Source organism: Strigops habroptila, chromosome 1 (genome assembly GCF_004027225.2).
Source record: "Strigops habroptila isolate Jane chromosome 1, bStrHab1.2.pri, whole genome shotgun sequence".
Lineage (NCBI taxonomy): Eukaryota > Metazoa > Chordata > Aves > Psittaciformes > Psittacidae > Strigops > Strigops habroptila.
This window is the reverse complement of record NC_044277.2, coordinates 104,802,451-104,817,607: the sequence shown is the minus strand read 5'-3', so window position 1 is coordinate 104,817,607 and position 15,157 is coordinate 104,802,451. Positions and strand designations below refer to the sequence as shown.

General features: G+C 42.0%; 1 protein-coding gene across 1 annotated transcript in view; it reads right to left on the bottom strand.

The window, feature by feature from the left end:
• Positions 1-11,612, bottom strand: part of DPP6 (dipeptidyl peptidase like 6) — a 560,201-nt gene extending 548,589 nt beyond the window's left edge. Inside the window, exon 1 of the mRNA XM_030488693.1 lies at positions 11,446-11,612. Coding sequence (XP_030344553.1) covers positions 11,446-11,505 — 60 coding nt within the window. The 5' untranslated portion in view covers positions 11,506-11,612. The remainder of the gene's footprint in view (positions 1-11,445) is intronic.
• Between the last annotated feature and the right edge of the window lie 3,545 nt (positions 11,613-15,157).

Here is a 15,157-nt window from a genome sequence, read left to right as displayed (position 1 = left end):
AAAAACAATCCCTTTTTCACCAAATACTATCACTTGGACTATATGGTGCTGACAAGATCACGCATACTGGTTTTCAAACGGCTCATGGGACAGTAGATACCTTTCCTACAGCACAATGTAAACATATACCTTTGCTTTGATAATGCCTACATTTTATCATTTTATTTTAGTTTTGGGGTGCATCTGTGTGCTTCAGCCTCTGCAAAGAACAGAACATTCTATTTCTACAAAAAGAATGGCTATTCCTCCATTGAATGCAGTCATCATTCATAGCAACTTAACTAAGACTGTGATGCTGCTTCTAAGCCTAGGAACAAGAGTGGTAGGACCACATTGTAATTTGCTAGCTTTCTCCTAACTCCTTTCAATTGCTATTTCCAAAGCATGAGAATATAGAAGTGACAGCTTAATTCTATTGAATAAAATACTGATTTTATTTTTTTTTTCCCCTTCTGGATGATCTTCATATCAAAATCAAAATCTAACAAATGCTTACAAGGAAGTAAGAGAGAAGCTTTCAAGAAAAAATAAGTCATTTGTGGTAATTCCTCTGCAAACTATAATTTAAAGTGCTGCAGGCCTCATTTTTGTACAATCACTAAAATTTTAAGCACCAGGAACCATAGTTCTTCATTACTTCAATAAAATTTATGCTTTATGTTGAAAAAGCTTTAGAGATAATTTTTCCATCAGCACACAAGAGATTTAGGTACGTTCCTTCTGCTGACATTACTGGAATTTTGATGTGGACATCCCTCCTGTGCTTAAAACAAAACCAGAATAATCTCCCTCTCTTTTAGCTAGTCTGTACCGGCTGCCACTCACAATATCTCTGGTGAAAAATACATGCTGTAAAATATAATGAAGATACATCAGGAAAGTACCTGAGGAAGGCTAACCATTGGAGGTCGCTTAGAATATTTTGCTGTCAAAGACAGTTTTAACTGAGGTATTTTTATCATAATACTGTGATAGTGCACAACATTGATTACTTTCCATTAAAGGTATAAAAAAGCCCTGAAGTTTCCTACTGTTCTGCAAAGAAAAGGGGACAAAAAAGGGGAAAAAAAAACCCTAACACACATTTGAATTACTGCCATAAATAAAGAGTTTGGGGGTCCACAAACAGTTTCTTTCTTCCCTCCATCCTAGGCTAATACCTCCATTATGATAATACATGGGTAGAAATTCTAGGTGCAGCTTCTGAGTGGCAACTTGAAATACCTTTGTAAAAGCCCATGCTGCAGTGACTAAGAGCCATCAGCACCTGTTTAGTGGTTTGTGTGAAGGCTCAATCCAAATCAGTTCCTTTGGTGTCCCCGAGTTGGATAAACCAGCAAGGCAGTTTATGGTTTTTATGCTATAAATGCCCTCTGTGGTCAACAATTCACACAGATTAACAAAAATCACAAGAGAATTTCCCCTGCTACTTAAAGTAAGGGAGAACCAGCTGGTTTTATTCACCAGAAGTAATTTAACTTCTTTGTGAAGTGGAATATTCAGTTCCCAGTAAAAGCAGAGCAGGTGTAGGGGAGGCAGGAATGAACCCTAAATGAGGGAGTGAAAGACCAGGCAAGGTGCAAATATGCTCTGTAATACACCTGCAGCCTTAGGGAATTTTAGCAATATCAAGATAACTCAGGTGACTAAAGTTGGAACAAATCAAAAAATATGGAGGTACAGAACATGCAGAGAGCAGCAGGGCCTGGGAAATTGAAGGATCATCCTGACCTGCTGGAGAAAAGATCTATAACAATAAAGAGTGGCTAAACCTGGAGTAAGTGACTGAAAAGCTTTGGTGGCCTCTGCTGGCAGATTAATTGTGCTATGGGTGGTCAGACAAGAGGACTGACAGTGAGGCAACACAGCGTGTCAGGAAAATGTATTGCACTGTGCGTTTCCATTGGGCCCCAGGTGCAACCCTGATTCATGTTAAGCAGCGTAAAAGAAGCCCCATGACAATCAATGGGATCACACACAGAAATCAATGCTAAGCAGCAAGAATATAAAGTGAAGAATAAAATCCTTAGTTTGAGGAATGACCATAAACCAATGAACAAATTTAAAATGTAAGTTCTTTGATGTAGGAAGCAGTAATATGCTCTCTGGCTGGAAAGCCTCTTGTTCAATCGAATCCTAATATGCAACTAGAGTTCCTATGGAGTGCTGCAATAGAAATAACACTGATGTGAGTCCCTGCTGCTGGTCCTTTCCTGGACTTGTTACTTATGAAAAACTATGTGATCTTCCACTTAGGAGAACATAGTTCAAGCAGTGGCAAAGGCTCTGTGTGAGGTCATTATCCAGCAAAATCTGACTTGAATAAAAAACTGCACTAAAAATCTGCAAACACTAGGATGTTGGGATGCTAAGGCAAAGTCCAAGAAAAGTCAAAAGCCTAGAAGCATAAATTAACATATAAAAAAAGAAAAAGGCATATGGTGTACCTGCTGCCCTGAGCAGCAATAAATTACCAGCAGCATACATCTGACTGCCATGATTTCAGCCTCTTCCTAGCATTCCAATTTTAGATGCCATCTGCAAATAAGCAAGTCAGTTAACCTCAAAATGCTCATGTCCTTCCCCTTTTCAACCTTCCAGAAGAACTGAGAGTAGCTCAGTACCTGCCACCTTTGCCAGTCCCCAACCTTCTCCCTGGGGCTCTCACTGAGGTCAAGCCTTGGCTTTGCTGCAGTGTATTTCATTCTCCCTACTTGAAATTACCACACCTATGAGTGCTGCACATGCTCTCTTCTTAAACTACCCAAGATTTTATAATTGTAACAAGCTTCCTTTCAAGTGAGCTGAAACACAGACGTGCTCCCCTCTTCTCTATCTGCTCTGTGCTTGCAACACAACTTTTGCCTTTGGGAGCGCTTCCCTCCAAGGTCATCTTGTGGAGCAAAGTTTGCACATCAAGGTTAGGGACTGTGCAACCTCTATATCTCTGTCCTTCCAAAATCTATTTTCTTTCATTCCAATGAAGGACACTAAAGTTTGCCAAATTCTTTTGTGTCTTAATGACACTAAAGTTTGCCAAATTCTCAGACTTTAAGCACAGTAACATATGGCCAACAGTAAGGATGAGAAACCCACTTGGTGGGTTATCTAGTTGTTATCCTCCACCAAAGAGCTCATAGGCCATGCAAGGGAAGTGCTCATCCTTATTTTTACCAACAGAAAAAACTAAAGCATGGGCAGAATATTTGTCCCAGTCTCAGTGCGGTGCAACTACCACTGACTGCTGCAAGTTCACATTAGATCCTCAAGACCATGCTTATGATGGAAGGTTAAAAGCAGGTTGAAGAACATTTTCTTGATGGCAGCATTGTCTGGCCTTGAAAGACAACATGACAGTGTGAAAATGTAAAGCCTAAACAACTTGGCCAGTATCCCAGTGTAACTCAGGGCTTAATCCAGGAATTGGATTAACTGCTAGCACACTTTTGCTAGCAAGTGCTAGCACAAGTCTTTTAGCTAAACTTTATTTCTGGCAACACCATGAAATGCAAATCAGCCCTACCTATACCTAGGTAAATATGTGGTAAATCAGTGCTAACTGATAATGAAACTATTTCATTCACACACACACCAAAAAAAAAAAAAAAAGGGAGGATTAAAAAATGCCAGCATGTCAGTCTGGTTATTTTGTTTTAAAACCAGCATAAAAATCTCCAGCCTAATATAAAGACCATAAACATCAAACTCTCTCCAGACTAGGCATGGGAAAACTGCATAAAAATAAAGGCATTAAATGAATGAAAGCAAATGTCTTTTCTATGTTTACTTAACAGTGTTAATATAGAAATAAGCCAAATGCATTCTAGTGAATAAAAGATTGAGTCTGAAGTTAATCCCTTTCTTTTTCTTTTCTCCAGCCTAGTCCTTTGTACTCCCATTGACGTTGTGGCCTCAAGTGATCCTCACAACATTCACAGCATGATATTATATCTATATTATTGGGAAACACAATAATCAAAATGCTAAAATAAATCTATTATTTGACTTAAGTGTTAAAGTGTTTAAATGGCTAAGCTGATTTATTCTGATTATCAGCCCATTGGTCTTAGTATTATAAATTAACCACACAATTTTGAGAGAGCTTCTAGCTATCTAACACCTGAAAACATGATTTTGTTTAAGCATTTATTGTGCTAAGATTTTTTAATTTTTGAAATTTCAATTAATCAGTTCTGGTCAGTTAAAAATTTATACAAAAATGTTTACTGTGGAATGACATTGGCACTCACACATTTGCTCTGTCCTACACCAGTTAAAAAGTCATTGCAGTCTCCAGTTACAGCGCTCAGAGCTCCGGCTGCATTTTTAAAGCACCAACTGTTAGTTAATTTTGTCAGCATAAACACCCAATAAAATTTTATGGTGTGTTCAGCTCTCATTAAAGATGAAAAACAGCAGGCAAGAGCAGCACCCACAAATAAACAGGGAGTAGGACAGCTCTGGCGTCACCAATCCCCAGAGCTCATTCAGATTTGGGGCTCATGGCTCCCTGTGCTGGAGGGCAGAAATATGGAGAATGAAATCCCACACACCACTGGAAACCCATTGAGCTCCACAAGCCCTACCGTAACACTCCCAGGAAATATTTGCTGGGGGAAGAATGGTCTTCTCCAAGCCCTCTCTCAGGCACCCCCTAAAACCTTAAAATAACAGCTGTTCTAGTCAAAGCATACATTTGCTGGTGTGTACTTCCACAATGGTACAAAGCCCACGGCTCCTTTTGCTCCCTTTCACCCCAAATACCCTTCACAAGACACTCCATCAACACCAGGACTAGAAAAGCCTGCTCTTCCCCAGGCTGCATCTTGCAGTCAGATTCCCTCCAGTCAGTGAACACATGACCCCTGCCAGGAGGTTTCTGATCACTCAGGGCATTTGTAAAGTCAGCCTGGCCATCTCCTTTTGTCTTCCCATCCTTCAAAGGGTCATTTGAGCCTTCCACTGAAATTTATAGTCTTGAACCTGCCACCACCCATCCTTGCAAAATTTCCTGTTAATGGGAACTTTACAAGACAGCTGACACTCAGATAGTCCCAAGAACCACTCAGGGAAACGTGTCTGGAATTAACTGACAAAAACCCATCAGGTTTACAGGTAGAATTATAGAGAAAGCAGATTTCACTGTCTGAAATAATACAAGATCTGGTCAAGACCTTGTTCCTTCAGCTGTTACTCTTAAAATCCTTAAGGCTGTGTTACTTCAGGTCTTAGAAATTTCTAAAATATTCTTTCCATTTACATCAGCTGAAGCAAAGCTCCTCTCACTAATTCAGCACCTGCACCAGATAATGTCAAATGAAAACTTACAATTTACAAGACAGAGAACATGATAAGAATTAGTTTCAAACACCTTCCCTTAAGTTCGCTGGCATTTTTTCTTGATTTAGACTTCACCATTCCTAGTTTTGATAGGTTTTACCTCTGCAGCTGCTTTGTGAGGGGTCTCCAACAAAGAACAAGGAAGATAGAGGATCTATACAAACTGGTATAGGAGAAACACTTAAATCAACACTACACAGTTCCATTCCATGGGCAAAACAAAATCTTGTTCTGTAAGGATCCAGACTAACAGCCGGCTTCCTAATGGACAGAGGACCCAAGTCTACAGTTTGCTCCTCCTTTGCCCACAGCTTTCTCCTGGTGACACCTACACTGGACAAGAGGTAACATGCTTCGTAGAGAGGGACATGTTGGTGGGATGTCAGGAGCACATGCTGATGAGCCAGCAGGCTTTTAAATGGACAATGGCTAATATTACCTTCATTTTCCGTGGCCAACAACCTCAACTTCAGACTATCAATCATCTCTACCTAGCTGGCAGCTTTCACAGAATTTGCAATCATTATTATTCTGTTAAGCTTGGCAGATTTGGTGGTTTACACTCAGCACCTTACTTTACTGCCTGCCCTTTCTCCTGGCTTTTTGCTTAAACCATCAGCACTCTGAAGGCAAAGCCGTTTATGTCTATATGGAGTTACAGCATCCAGCAGGACTGGGCCTCGATCTCAGCTGGGACTCCCCTGCAGTGCTATACTGGACTACTCTGAAAGGTTAATGTTTTGAGATGGAAGTGTAATTTCCAAGGGACTGCCCTCTAATCAAGGCTGGATTTTGAAGATAGCTGAGTGATAATGTTTTAAAGCCCTGGCAGCTATATCAAGTCCTACTTTAATACTTATTAGGTGTGGAAGTCAACCTTGCATTCCGCTACTAGAGTGTTAAAACTGGACATTCAAAAACATACTGCTTAGCTGTGCCTATACATGGTAACTTACCACACACAGTAAAATACAACGTGCAAGTAAAACCGGGCTCGTTTCCGCTTCAGCAATAATACAGAGGAGCTACCACAGCATCCTTATCTTAATTTTCTACATCCAGGAGTGCTAGAAATGCTGTGGCTCGATTGCTTCCATAACTTTAGAGGTATTGAATATCTCTACAATTAAACCAACATAAATAAGTAGTAATTCAACTGAAATCAGTGCAATTCACATGAGGGGAATAGTTCATGTAAAAGAGAAGAAAATTAGATTCATCCAGAGTAGATGCACTAATTTCTTATTAATTGTTGAAAAAAGAAACCAGTATAAAAAACAAACTCTCATACCCTGTTAAAAGGACATTACTGACTTGTTGACCATGGCTGTACAAACACTGCACTACCCCTTTGGATCAAGGCAACTCCCTGCAAAGATTCATTTCTGTAGGAACACCCCACATGCGCAATTTGCTTTTCTTATAGGTTAATTTTGTTCTTTCCAAAACAATGAGAGAGCAACCGAGGGTGCAATCAAAACTCTATTTCCAGTTCAGCTTAATTGAGTGTACTTTACTTTAACAAATTCTTCAAATTACTTCATTGAGTTGTTTTCACACCCACTTTCTTACATACCAATATTGCTAATTAGTACAATTGTCTCTCCTTTAAAAGGAAAAAAAAAAACCAAAACAACAAGCTGTCCAAATGATTTGCTGTTATCCTTGAGCATTCATTATCACTGATTAAAAATCAGGTTACAGTTATTCAGGCAGATGTCCTAACCTCAACACTTTGATTCAAAAGTTTTTCTTAATGCTTACATACTTAAAGATGAGAGAGGAAGGGTGGTTGCTTAGCATCTGTTATAGCCCAAAACGTGTCCTGTAAATCACATCAAGGAAATCCATGATGGAAACGCACACCATTTGCTTAGGTTTAACTCAGTGTTGTTTTATTTTACCATACAGCCTGATTGACTCTCACCACTCCTGTTGAGACAGGAAAACACTTGTCTCCTACTCACCCATCAGGATCAGAATTGGGAAGAGGTTAAAACCTAAAAAATATTTAAATTCCTAATAAAATACCAGTGCAATTTAGGTAATAAAATGACTACAATACCTTCAAAACACACACAAGCTATTCAGGTACTCATCAGTGAGGCCCTACTGGGACACATGAGCATATGCCAAAGGACTTTTACTGACATCTCACAGCACAACGGGTCTCTGTGCTAGGTGACCTGGTGCAGAAGATAGGCACTGACCATCTCCAAGGCTGAGCTCCACACAAAGCAACTATAGTCATTCAAAAATATGGCCACAGAGAAGTCAAAAGAGACTGAATCAGTGTTGTGCCAAACAGTGTGCACTAACGTACAGCTGAGACTGCTGTACAATGCTGGGGGTTTGGACCGTTACCCCAGATTGTACATGTCAGCCAATGGTTTGGCTAAATGCATTTTCATATAAAATAATGAGACAGTGCATCCCATTCTCCCTAGGAGACACTATGGCTTTCTGTCTTCTCCGTTCCAAAGATCAGCCCTGTGCTCTGCACTTGTCCCTCTCCAAAAGGAGAAATAGGAGGGCTCCTGCTGTGGAGCAGCCTGTCTCCTGATGGAGATGACAGTCTCCCAAAGGATAGGAGCTAGTGGGTATCTGAATCCTCATCACATTTAGTACACCAGATCCACAAATAATGCTCCATGGGATACCTCCTTGCTCACTGCACCCGTGCAGAGGACCCCAAATAGAGTTGTTCCTAAAGAAAGAAATTACTTCTAATGTTTTCTGTAGATTTTCCTCCCTCAAGATAGATGAAATTGGGAGTTCCAACATGAAACAAAGCGCCTTCTGACAGCATCTTCCTTGGTCCTAATCTAAGAACACAAGTTACATTTAAAACACAATTTCTGTGCCTTGCATTGGCTGGCATGGGGCTTTCGACTGCTGAATAAAAGCCAAAAGACAGGAGCTGCAACATGCAGTGTTGAAAAGCCAGAGCCTCCATATGGAGTTAGCCCTCGTTAATTCCTTCAAGAAATCTGTCAAAATGTTACAGCTCAGAACTGAACCCCAAATTCCTATACCAGAATCTGAATATCTTTCCGGTAATATGCACTTTCTTAATTGGAGCCAAAGCCTTCTCCCAGCCCGCACAAGAGAGGTGTTTGGTTTGGAGCTGTAGGACTCTCCACCTCAACCACCCAAACACATCAGAAACATTCCTATGATGAAGCTTTTCACTACAACATTGGGGTGAATCCTCTTGCCTTCCTCCTACAAATTGTCTTAGGAAAGGCAATAGGATTAGTCACAGGCAGGAAAAAAACAGCATTAGAAGCTGTATATACACAAACTATGTCTCAAAAATAGTTCTCCATCTATAAATCACAATCTTTCAATAGCGCTCAAGTGGCTTAGAGCTAGATCTTGGCTAAAACCAGCTAAAAAGCATTACATAGAAATGTCAAAAAAAACCCCAAACACCACGTTTTAGTGGGCATGCATTACTAGAGTTTGGAATTACAATCAAGCTATCTACTTAAGGACTTTAATCGTATCCCACCTTTAAAGTGTTACCTCCTTTGCTTATCACAGCTGTGCAAAACTGTAAATCTTGCAAAGGAAATTTGAAGTCTAAGTGCCCATTGCCTAGTGAGAGGAAAACTCAGAGTGAAGCCAGGAAGAAGAATGACCTTGCCCCAGTGAGTTGTCATTTGCAGCTTTTTTGAGTTAACACAATGTGAAGACTTACAGTTTTTTGGAGGAAAAACCCAACACACACTAACAGGTTTATTTTCATGAGCAGTGGAAAAAACAGTGTTTGATTTACAATGGATTTCTGCCCTGCATTATTTCCACAATCCACTCCCATTTGCAAATACCTCAACCCTCACCCACAGCTGCCTCTTTTCCACCATAAACTTTCAGTTCTTCTGTAAGTTCCTGCTATACTCCTCCTTTTCTCACATTCCCTCCCAATCTTTACACAACCTGTGACAGGCAAAGGACAGCCCATGATGTTGCTACAGTCATGTGCTGACTGGGTGGCTGGGACAGGGCGAGTAAAGGAGGTATGGGCACATTTCTCCCTGTTTCTTCCTCTGCTCTGATACTAAATAGTCCTTCTCTATGAAGCGACTGATTTTCACGACACTTGTAGAAAGCTGTCATTTGCAACACTTCTCTCATTCTGTCAGTGTTGGTTAAAATTGGCCAGTGAGTTCAAAAGTTGAGAGATTAGGGAAGTCAGACAAGTCCTGCTTGTGGTTTTATTGTTTTATTTTTGTTGGAGTTTTGTTTGTTTGTTTTTCAGGAAAAAAAATTAAATATTAGACATCTCACAAGCATTTCTGTGCTTTAGAAGCCAGTGTCACAAAAACCATGGCTCTTCTGCCTCTTGTCTACTCCATCATAGACCTCTTACAGATCGGTTAACAGCCCTGTTTTATATATTCTCATTTCTGAACTCTGCAAGGTTTCCTTGCAATTGAATCAGTCATGGATGGAGCTTTCTGTGTTTTAATTAAAAACCTAGAACCATCAATCATGTCAATCTTCTGACTTGAAAAAAAAAATAAATATTTCCAATGGAAAAAGTATCTACATTCTACAGCATTTGAAAATAAGATGAAGATGTCTTCAAGACAAATGCAAATGTATCAGTTATCAGGTGCTAAGAATATACACATTTGAGCCCCAGTTCTTCCTTCTGCGTTAAAGTGTTAAGTCAGCAGCTTGATGCAATAAATTATTACTGATATACAATAACCTTAGCTGTTCTACCCAAAACTCAAAGAGAACCAGAAAGTGCAGGGAAAGGAGGCCCAATGTTGAAATTAGAGGCAAGATCCACAGTGAACCTTCAATTTAAGGTCCTTGAATTATGCAAAGAGCTTATGCATGGGTTCAACTTCAAATATATGATTAGTCATGGAGCTAAGTAAATAATTTCAGGAGAGTCATCTGTTTGTGTACTTCCACAGCCCTCATCATGTCACATCTTTTAATACTCACATAGTCTTATGATTAAAGGGCTTAATCCTAAAAAGATCATATGAGAAAAGGAGAAATAACTGTATTCACTTTACAGAAGGAGAGGTATGAGATAAATCTGTGTGCGTAAGAGTTTGTAGAATGAGATGTCCACTGACCAGACATGAAGTACCCAACCAGGTGAGCAGGAGCACCAGCATCTCAAACAACAACATTACACCAAGTTTAAAAGGTGGAAAAGGAAGCTAGTGTTAAGAGATTAAATAAAAAAGAAGTTAGCACAGCATCATTCTGGTGAAAGGTAAGTTCTGCATTTCTTTAAGGTGCATCCCATTACCTAATACAGAATCATGTCTCTTTACAAAGTGCTAGCCTCAAAAAGCCACTTGAAATCTTTGGGGTGGAAAAAAAAAATCCACCATAAAACAGAAACATAAACATTGAAAAACACTTCAGAGTTGCGGATGAACAACATCAACAGAATTGCCTACAAGAGGGCACATACACCTACACAACACTAGTTTATAGCGCAGCACATCAGTGCTGTAGAGGCAGACACGAAGGCCATGTTCATTACCATCAACAAAAGGTTAATGCACATTTGATCTGGACCAGGTGCGAGCATCCAATTACATTTCGGTTGAATTCAGAAGAGTGCCCAATAAGGTGTTTTATCGCAGCTAATTTTTTTAATGCAGTCTATGCAAACACCCCGTGGCAAGAAGCAAAAGCAGCAGATAAAGATATACCTGATCCCACGTTACACACCAGCACGAATCCTTACCTTCTAATCATTTTAACCCTTTCTGAATCAGGAGCGCGAGTTCGGACGGTTCCAGCACTAAGGGCTGCGAGGCCGCGGCACCCTGAGTCCAGGGACCCGGTTGGGCACCCCGGAGCCTCAGCCCAAAAGCGTTGCCCTGGGCGCGGCGGGGCGCCGTGCTTGCCCGCCCCTAGCTCGGGGCTCCTGAGCCCGGTGGGCCACGGAGAGATGCTCAACTTCGCCAAGTGATGGGAGCGCGGGGGTTCCTGCCCAGGGCGGGGAGCACGGTCTCAGCTACAGGTTTAGGGGCCAGGAGCAGTGGCGGGGGGAGCAGGACAGCCCCGCCGCAAGGCACCCCACCGAGCCGCGCTCCCGCCGCGCCCCGCGGCCAGTCTTACCTTGGGCCCCTTGCCGCTGGAGCAGCGGACGTTGTTGGTCACCCCGGCGGTCTGGTTCATGCTGAGGCCGGCCAGCGGGCAGGAAAGTTGGGCTCCGTGTGCGGCACCCCGCGCAGGCTCGTCCGCGCACCCGCGTAGCGGCGTGTGGAGGGAGAGAGCAGACTGCTACCGCTCGCTCCGGGACTTTGCCCCTGTCCGCCGGGCTCTGTGCGTTGGCAACGCTCCCTGCTTCCTGGCTCCAAAACAAAACCCGAAACAACCCCCCCGGTCCCGTTCTCCCCCGCCCTCCACAGCAGAAGCGAGGCGAGCCCAGTTCTGCCCGCCCCCCACCCTCCGGGGCCGCCGCTGCAGCGGGGAGGGATCGCTGGGCTCCGCGCTGCTCCACGGGGCGCGCCGCCGCACGCCGCGGTGGCCAAGGAGCCCGGCGCGGCCTCGCCCCCGGCTCTCCCCGGGGAGCCCTCTCTTCTCCAGCGGTATTTTGTTTTAATCTCCCCCAGCGTGGGCCGTGGGAAATCGCGTTAAAACCCGCCCAGGTTTCCCCCAGGGTCGGGTTTGACCCGCTGGTGATGGGGATACAGCTGTTTCCAGTGAATTAAGTGCTTGGTTGTGCTTTGATTGACAGATGTTAACTTAGTGCCAAGCTGCAGGATTTGGATTTTACTTTTTTCCATAATTCTCCCAGGGGTGCAACAGTTCAGGCTTTTTTGGTTTGTTTTGGTGAAATAAGGGCTGCACAACCGACTCAGCTTTGCTGGTAAAAATTTGGTCTTTAACTTGTAAGGTTTTGTGGGGGTTTTGTTTGTTTGCTCGTTTAAACAAACAAAACCCTTGGCATAAATCATTATCCAGATAGTTTCTCCTATCCCTGTTCCCCTGTTCCACCTCTTCATTTGAGCCCATGAGGCCAGATGCTGCCTCCTCTGTTCTTGCAACAAAAACTTCGTGAAATTCAGTTCAGAGTAGCAAAACCAAAACAAACAAACGGCCCCAAACACTCCCCAAAACCACCAAAACAGAAAAAACCCCCACAAACAAACAAACAAACAAAAAAGACTAAAAATAAAACACCCACCTTATGTCTGAGTAATAAGATCCAAATAGCCAAGGCTAAGTGCATCCCCATTTCATCTTATCAAATTGCTGTTTGTTTTTTGGGTTTGGGTTTGTTTGGTTGGTTTTCTCAGGGGTTAATCTATCAGAATAGATTGTTTCAGGTATGTTTGTTATGTTTCTGCAGAACAGTTTAAAATTTTAAATAAATGAAATCCTTTCTGGATGTTGCTCCTTTTTCCAGTAAGAACAGAAATGTTCTGGTTGCTCATCATGCACCAGAACCAATGCTGCTTTGGAGAATCCCAGCTTCTCCATTTCTGAAGGGCACATACTCCATCATATGCTCAACTGGCAGTACCTTCCAGCCCAGTGGCTAAAATGGGTTTAGAGAGGCAACTGTGGAGGGAAATAGCAGAAGAAAGCATAATTAAAAGGTAAACTCTGTTAGAGCTGCTGGCCTGCCAGCTCTGGAGCAGGAGAAAGGTCCCAAAATCACAGTGTACTGTCAATCATTCCTCCCTGTCAGCAGGGCACACTGATTTTGAGAGTAGAGGTGAGATACCAGGACAGGTTTGATAAGAGAAACAGGTCCCTCAGGGAAGAAACCATCTTTTCAGGGTCTGTCCTTCCTCTCCAAGGAGCTCTCATGTTGTAATGACCACGATCTGCTCCCATTGCTTTGCTAAAACAAGGTATTTAGCTCAGAAGTGCTGCCAGTAAGTCCAGCTCAGGGATGAGTGTCCCACCAAACTCTGTGAGCCATGGGTGCTGGCACCCTGGCTGAGCTGTCAAGCATGCTCAGCCCTAAATACCAAATTATATTCCCTGCTACAGCCCTCTAATGGCTTCTACTTTTTCATACTGATTAAGATCTGGAGTTTACAGTTTTGACTGCTGTTCAGTTTTCATATCTTCCCAAGCAAAATGTCTGCTAATAAATCCAATTATAGACTTGGAGTTGCATATTTGAAGATTTGATGGGTCGTGGCTGCATTATGCTTTCCTCAGTATGGTTTGTTGAACTGAGACATGCAAAAGTCCCTGAAATTATTTGCAGTTGTACAAACACACAGAACAGTTTATTCGGGGTGGGGGGGGAGGGGAAAAACCAAAGGAAAAAAAAAGCCAAACAAACCCCAAACAAACAAAAAAACCCTAACCCCCCCCCAAAAAAGATAACACCACCAAACACCACCACCCCCTAAAAAAAAACCCCACAACACCCCAACAAAAAGAAAAAAAAAAAAACCCAAACAAAAAACCAACCAGAAAGGCAAGCAACCGTCCAAAGACATTTTAAATCCATGACAAACTCTTTTGGTCACTACATGGAGCAGGTGACAAATCTGTACACTCTGTTCCACCTCGCAAGGCAAATTCTTCATGAGGGAAAAAAAAGGAAAAAAAAGAAGAAAATTTATTCCTGCCTACATCCTTTCTCACACAACAACCTCTTTGCATTACACAGATGGATCATGGGACTGTTACCCCATGCTGTTTTATCACAGTTTTGTCCTGAAGCAAAGCTAGGTATGAAAGATACCACGCCAGTACCCTTTCCAAGGAGCAACCTTCTCTTAATTCTGCAGCCAGCCTATTAGAGCAGGCAGGGAGTCTATTTTCACTATAGGGCACATTTTGTCTCATACCCTGCCAAGAGTGAGTCAGGAAAGTCTCCCGCTTCCTCTAATTTTTCCACTTAGCGCCCTCCCCACTCATGGGAATCTCTGTTCTACCTAAAACCCAAGACAAATGTTATGGCATTGGACCTCCCTTCCATATAGGAAAGGGCAGCTTCCAACTGGGATAGTGAAGAGAGCTCACAGGAGAAGGCTTTTGCTTTCAAAAATATGAATAAGCATGTTGATGTTTACTAACTTTTGAAAGGAGACTGCTGAATGCATGGTGGAAGCACAGCCTTTGAAATTTGGGAGGAATTGATTCAATTCCAAACTCTGCCCAGGGCTCTCTACATGATCCTAGGGAAAAAACCACCACCACCTTCCTTTGCCCTTCTGTGCTCCTCCACTTCTGCCCATCCACTTACAACTTCCCTAAAGCAGGACATACCCATGCAGTCCTACAGTCCAGCATAATTTGGCTCTTCTTTCACTGAGGGCCCCTAAATACTGCAGAAAAACAAATGTGAAATCATCATAGCCTGTTGCTCTTTAAACTGAAGTATTTTATATATCTAGAAAAGAACAGACAATGACACAAAATGCACAAAGTTTTCAACTGCCTGTGAGAAAAGCAATTTATAGATTAGTATTCGTAGACTGTTCACTGAAGTGCAAAGGCACAACAATATACTGTCATACAAGCTGTAGCATATAAACATCCCCTGGCATTTTACACTTTGAAAAGGATTATACATAAGCTCAGCTGAGAACAGTATTAAAAGGAATCTCAGTCATACTTTTTGGGAATATTTAGTAAGAGAGCTAATCTGTCTTTGGAGCTGAGCTAAAGCTATGCAAAATGGATGCAAGGAAATTCATCCAATCATGACAGAAGATTTAAAAACAAAACAAATTTTTAAAGCCAAAATGATGTCATAAAATTTAATAATGTTTTAGGTGGCTTTTTTCTGTGGAGTTCGTCAAATTCACACTTTACAGATGAACTCTGTAAAATTGAGAGAAAATCAAAATCAAGA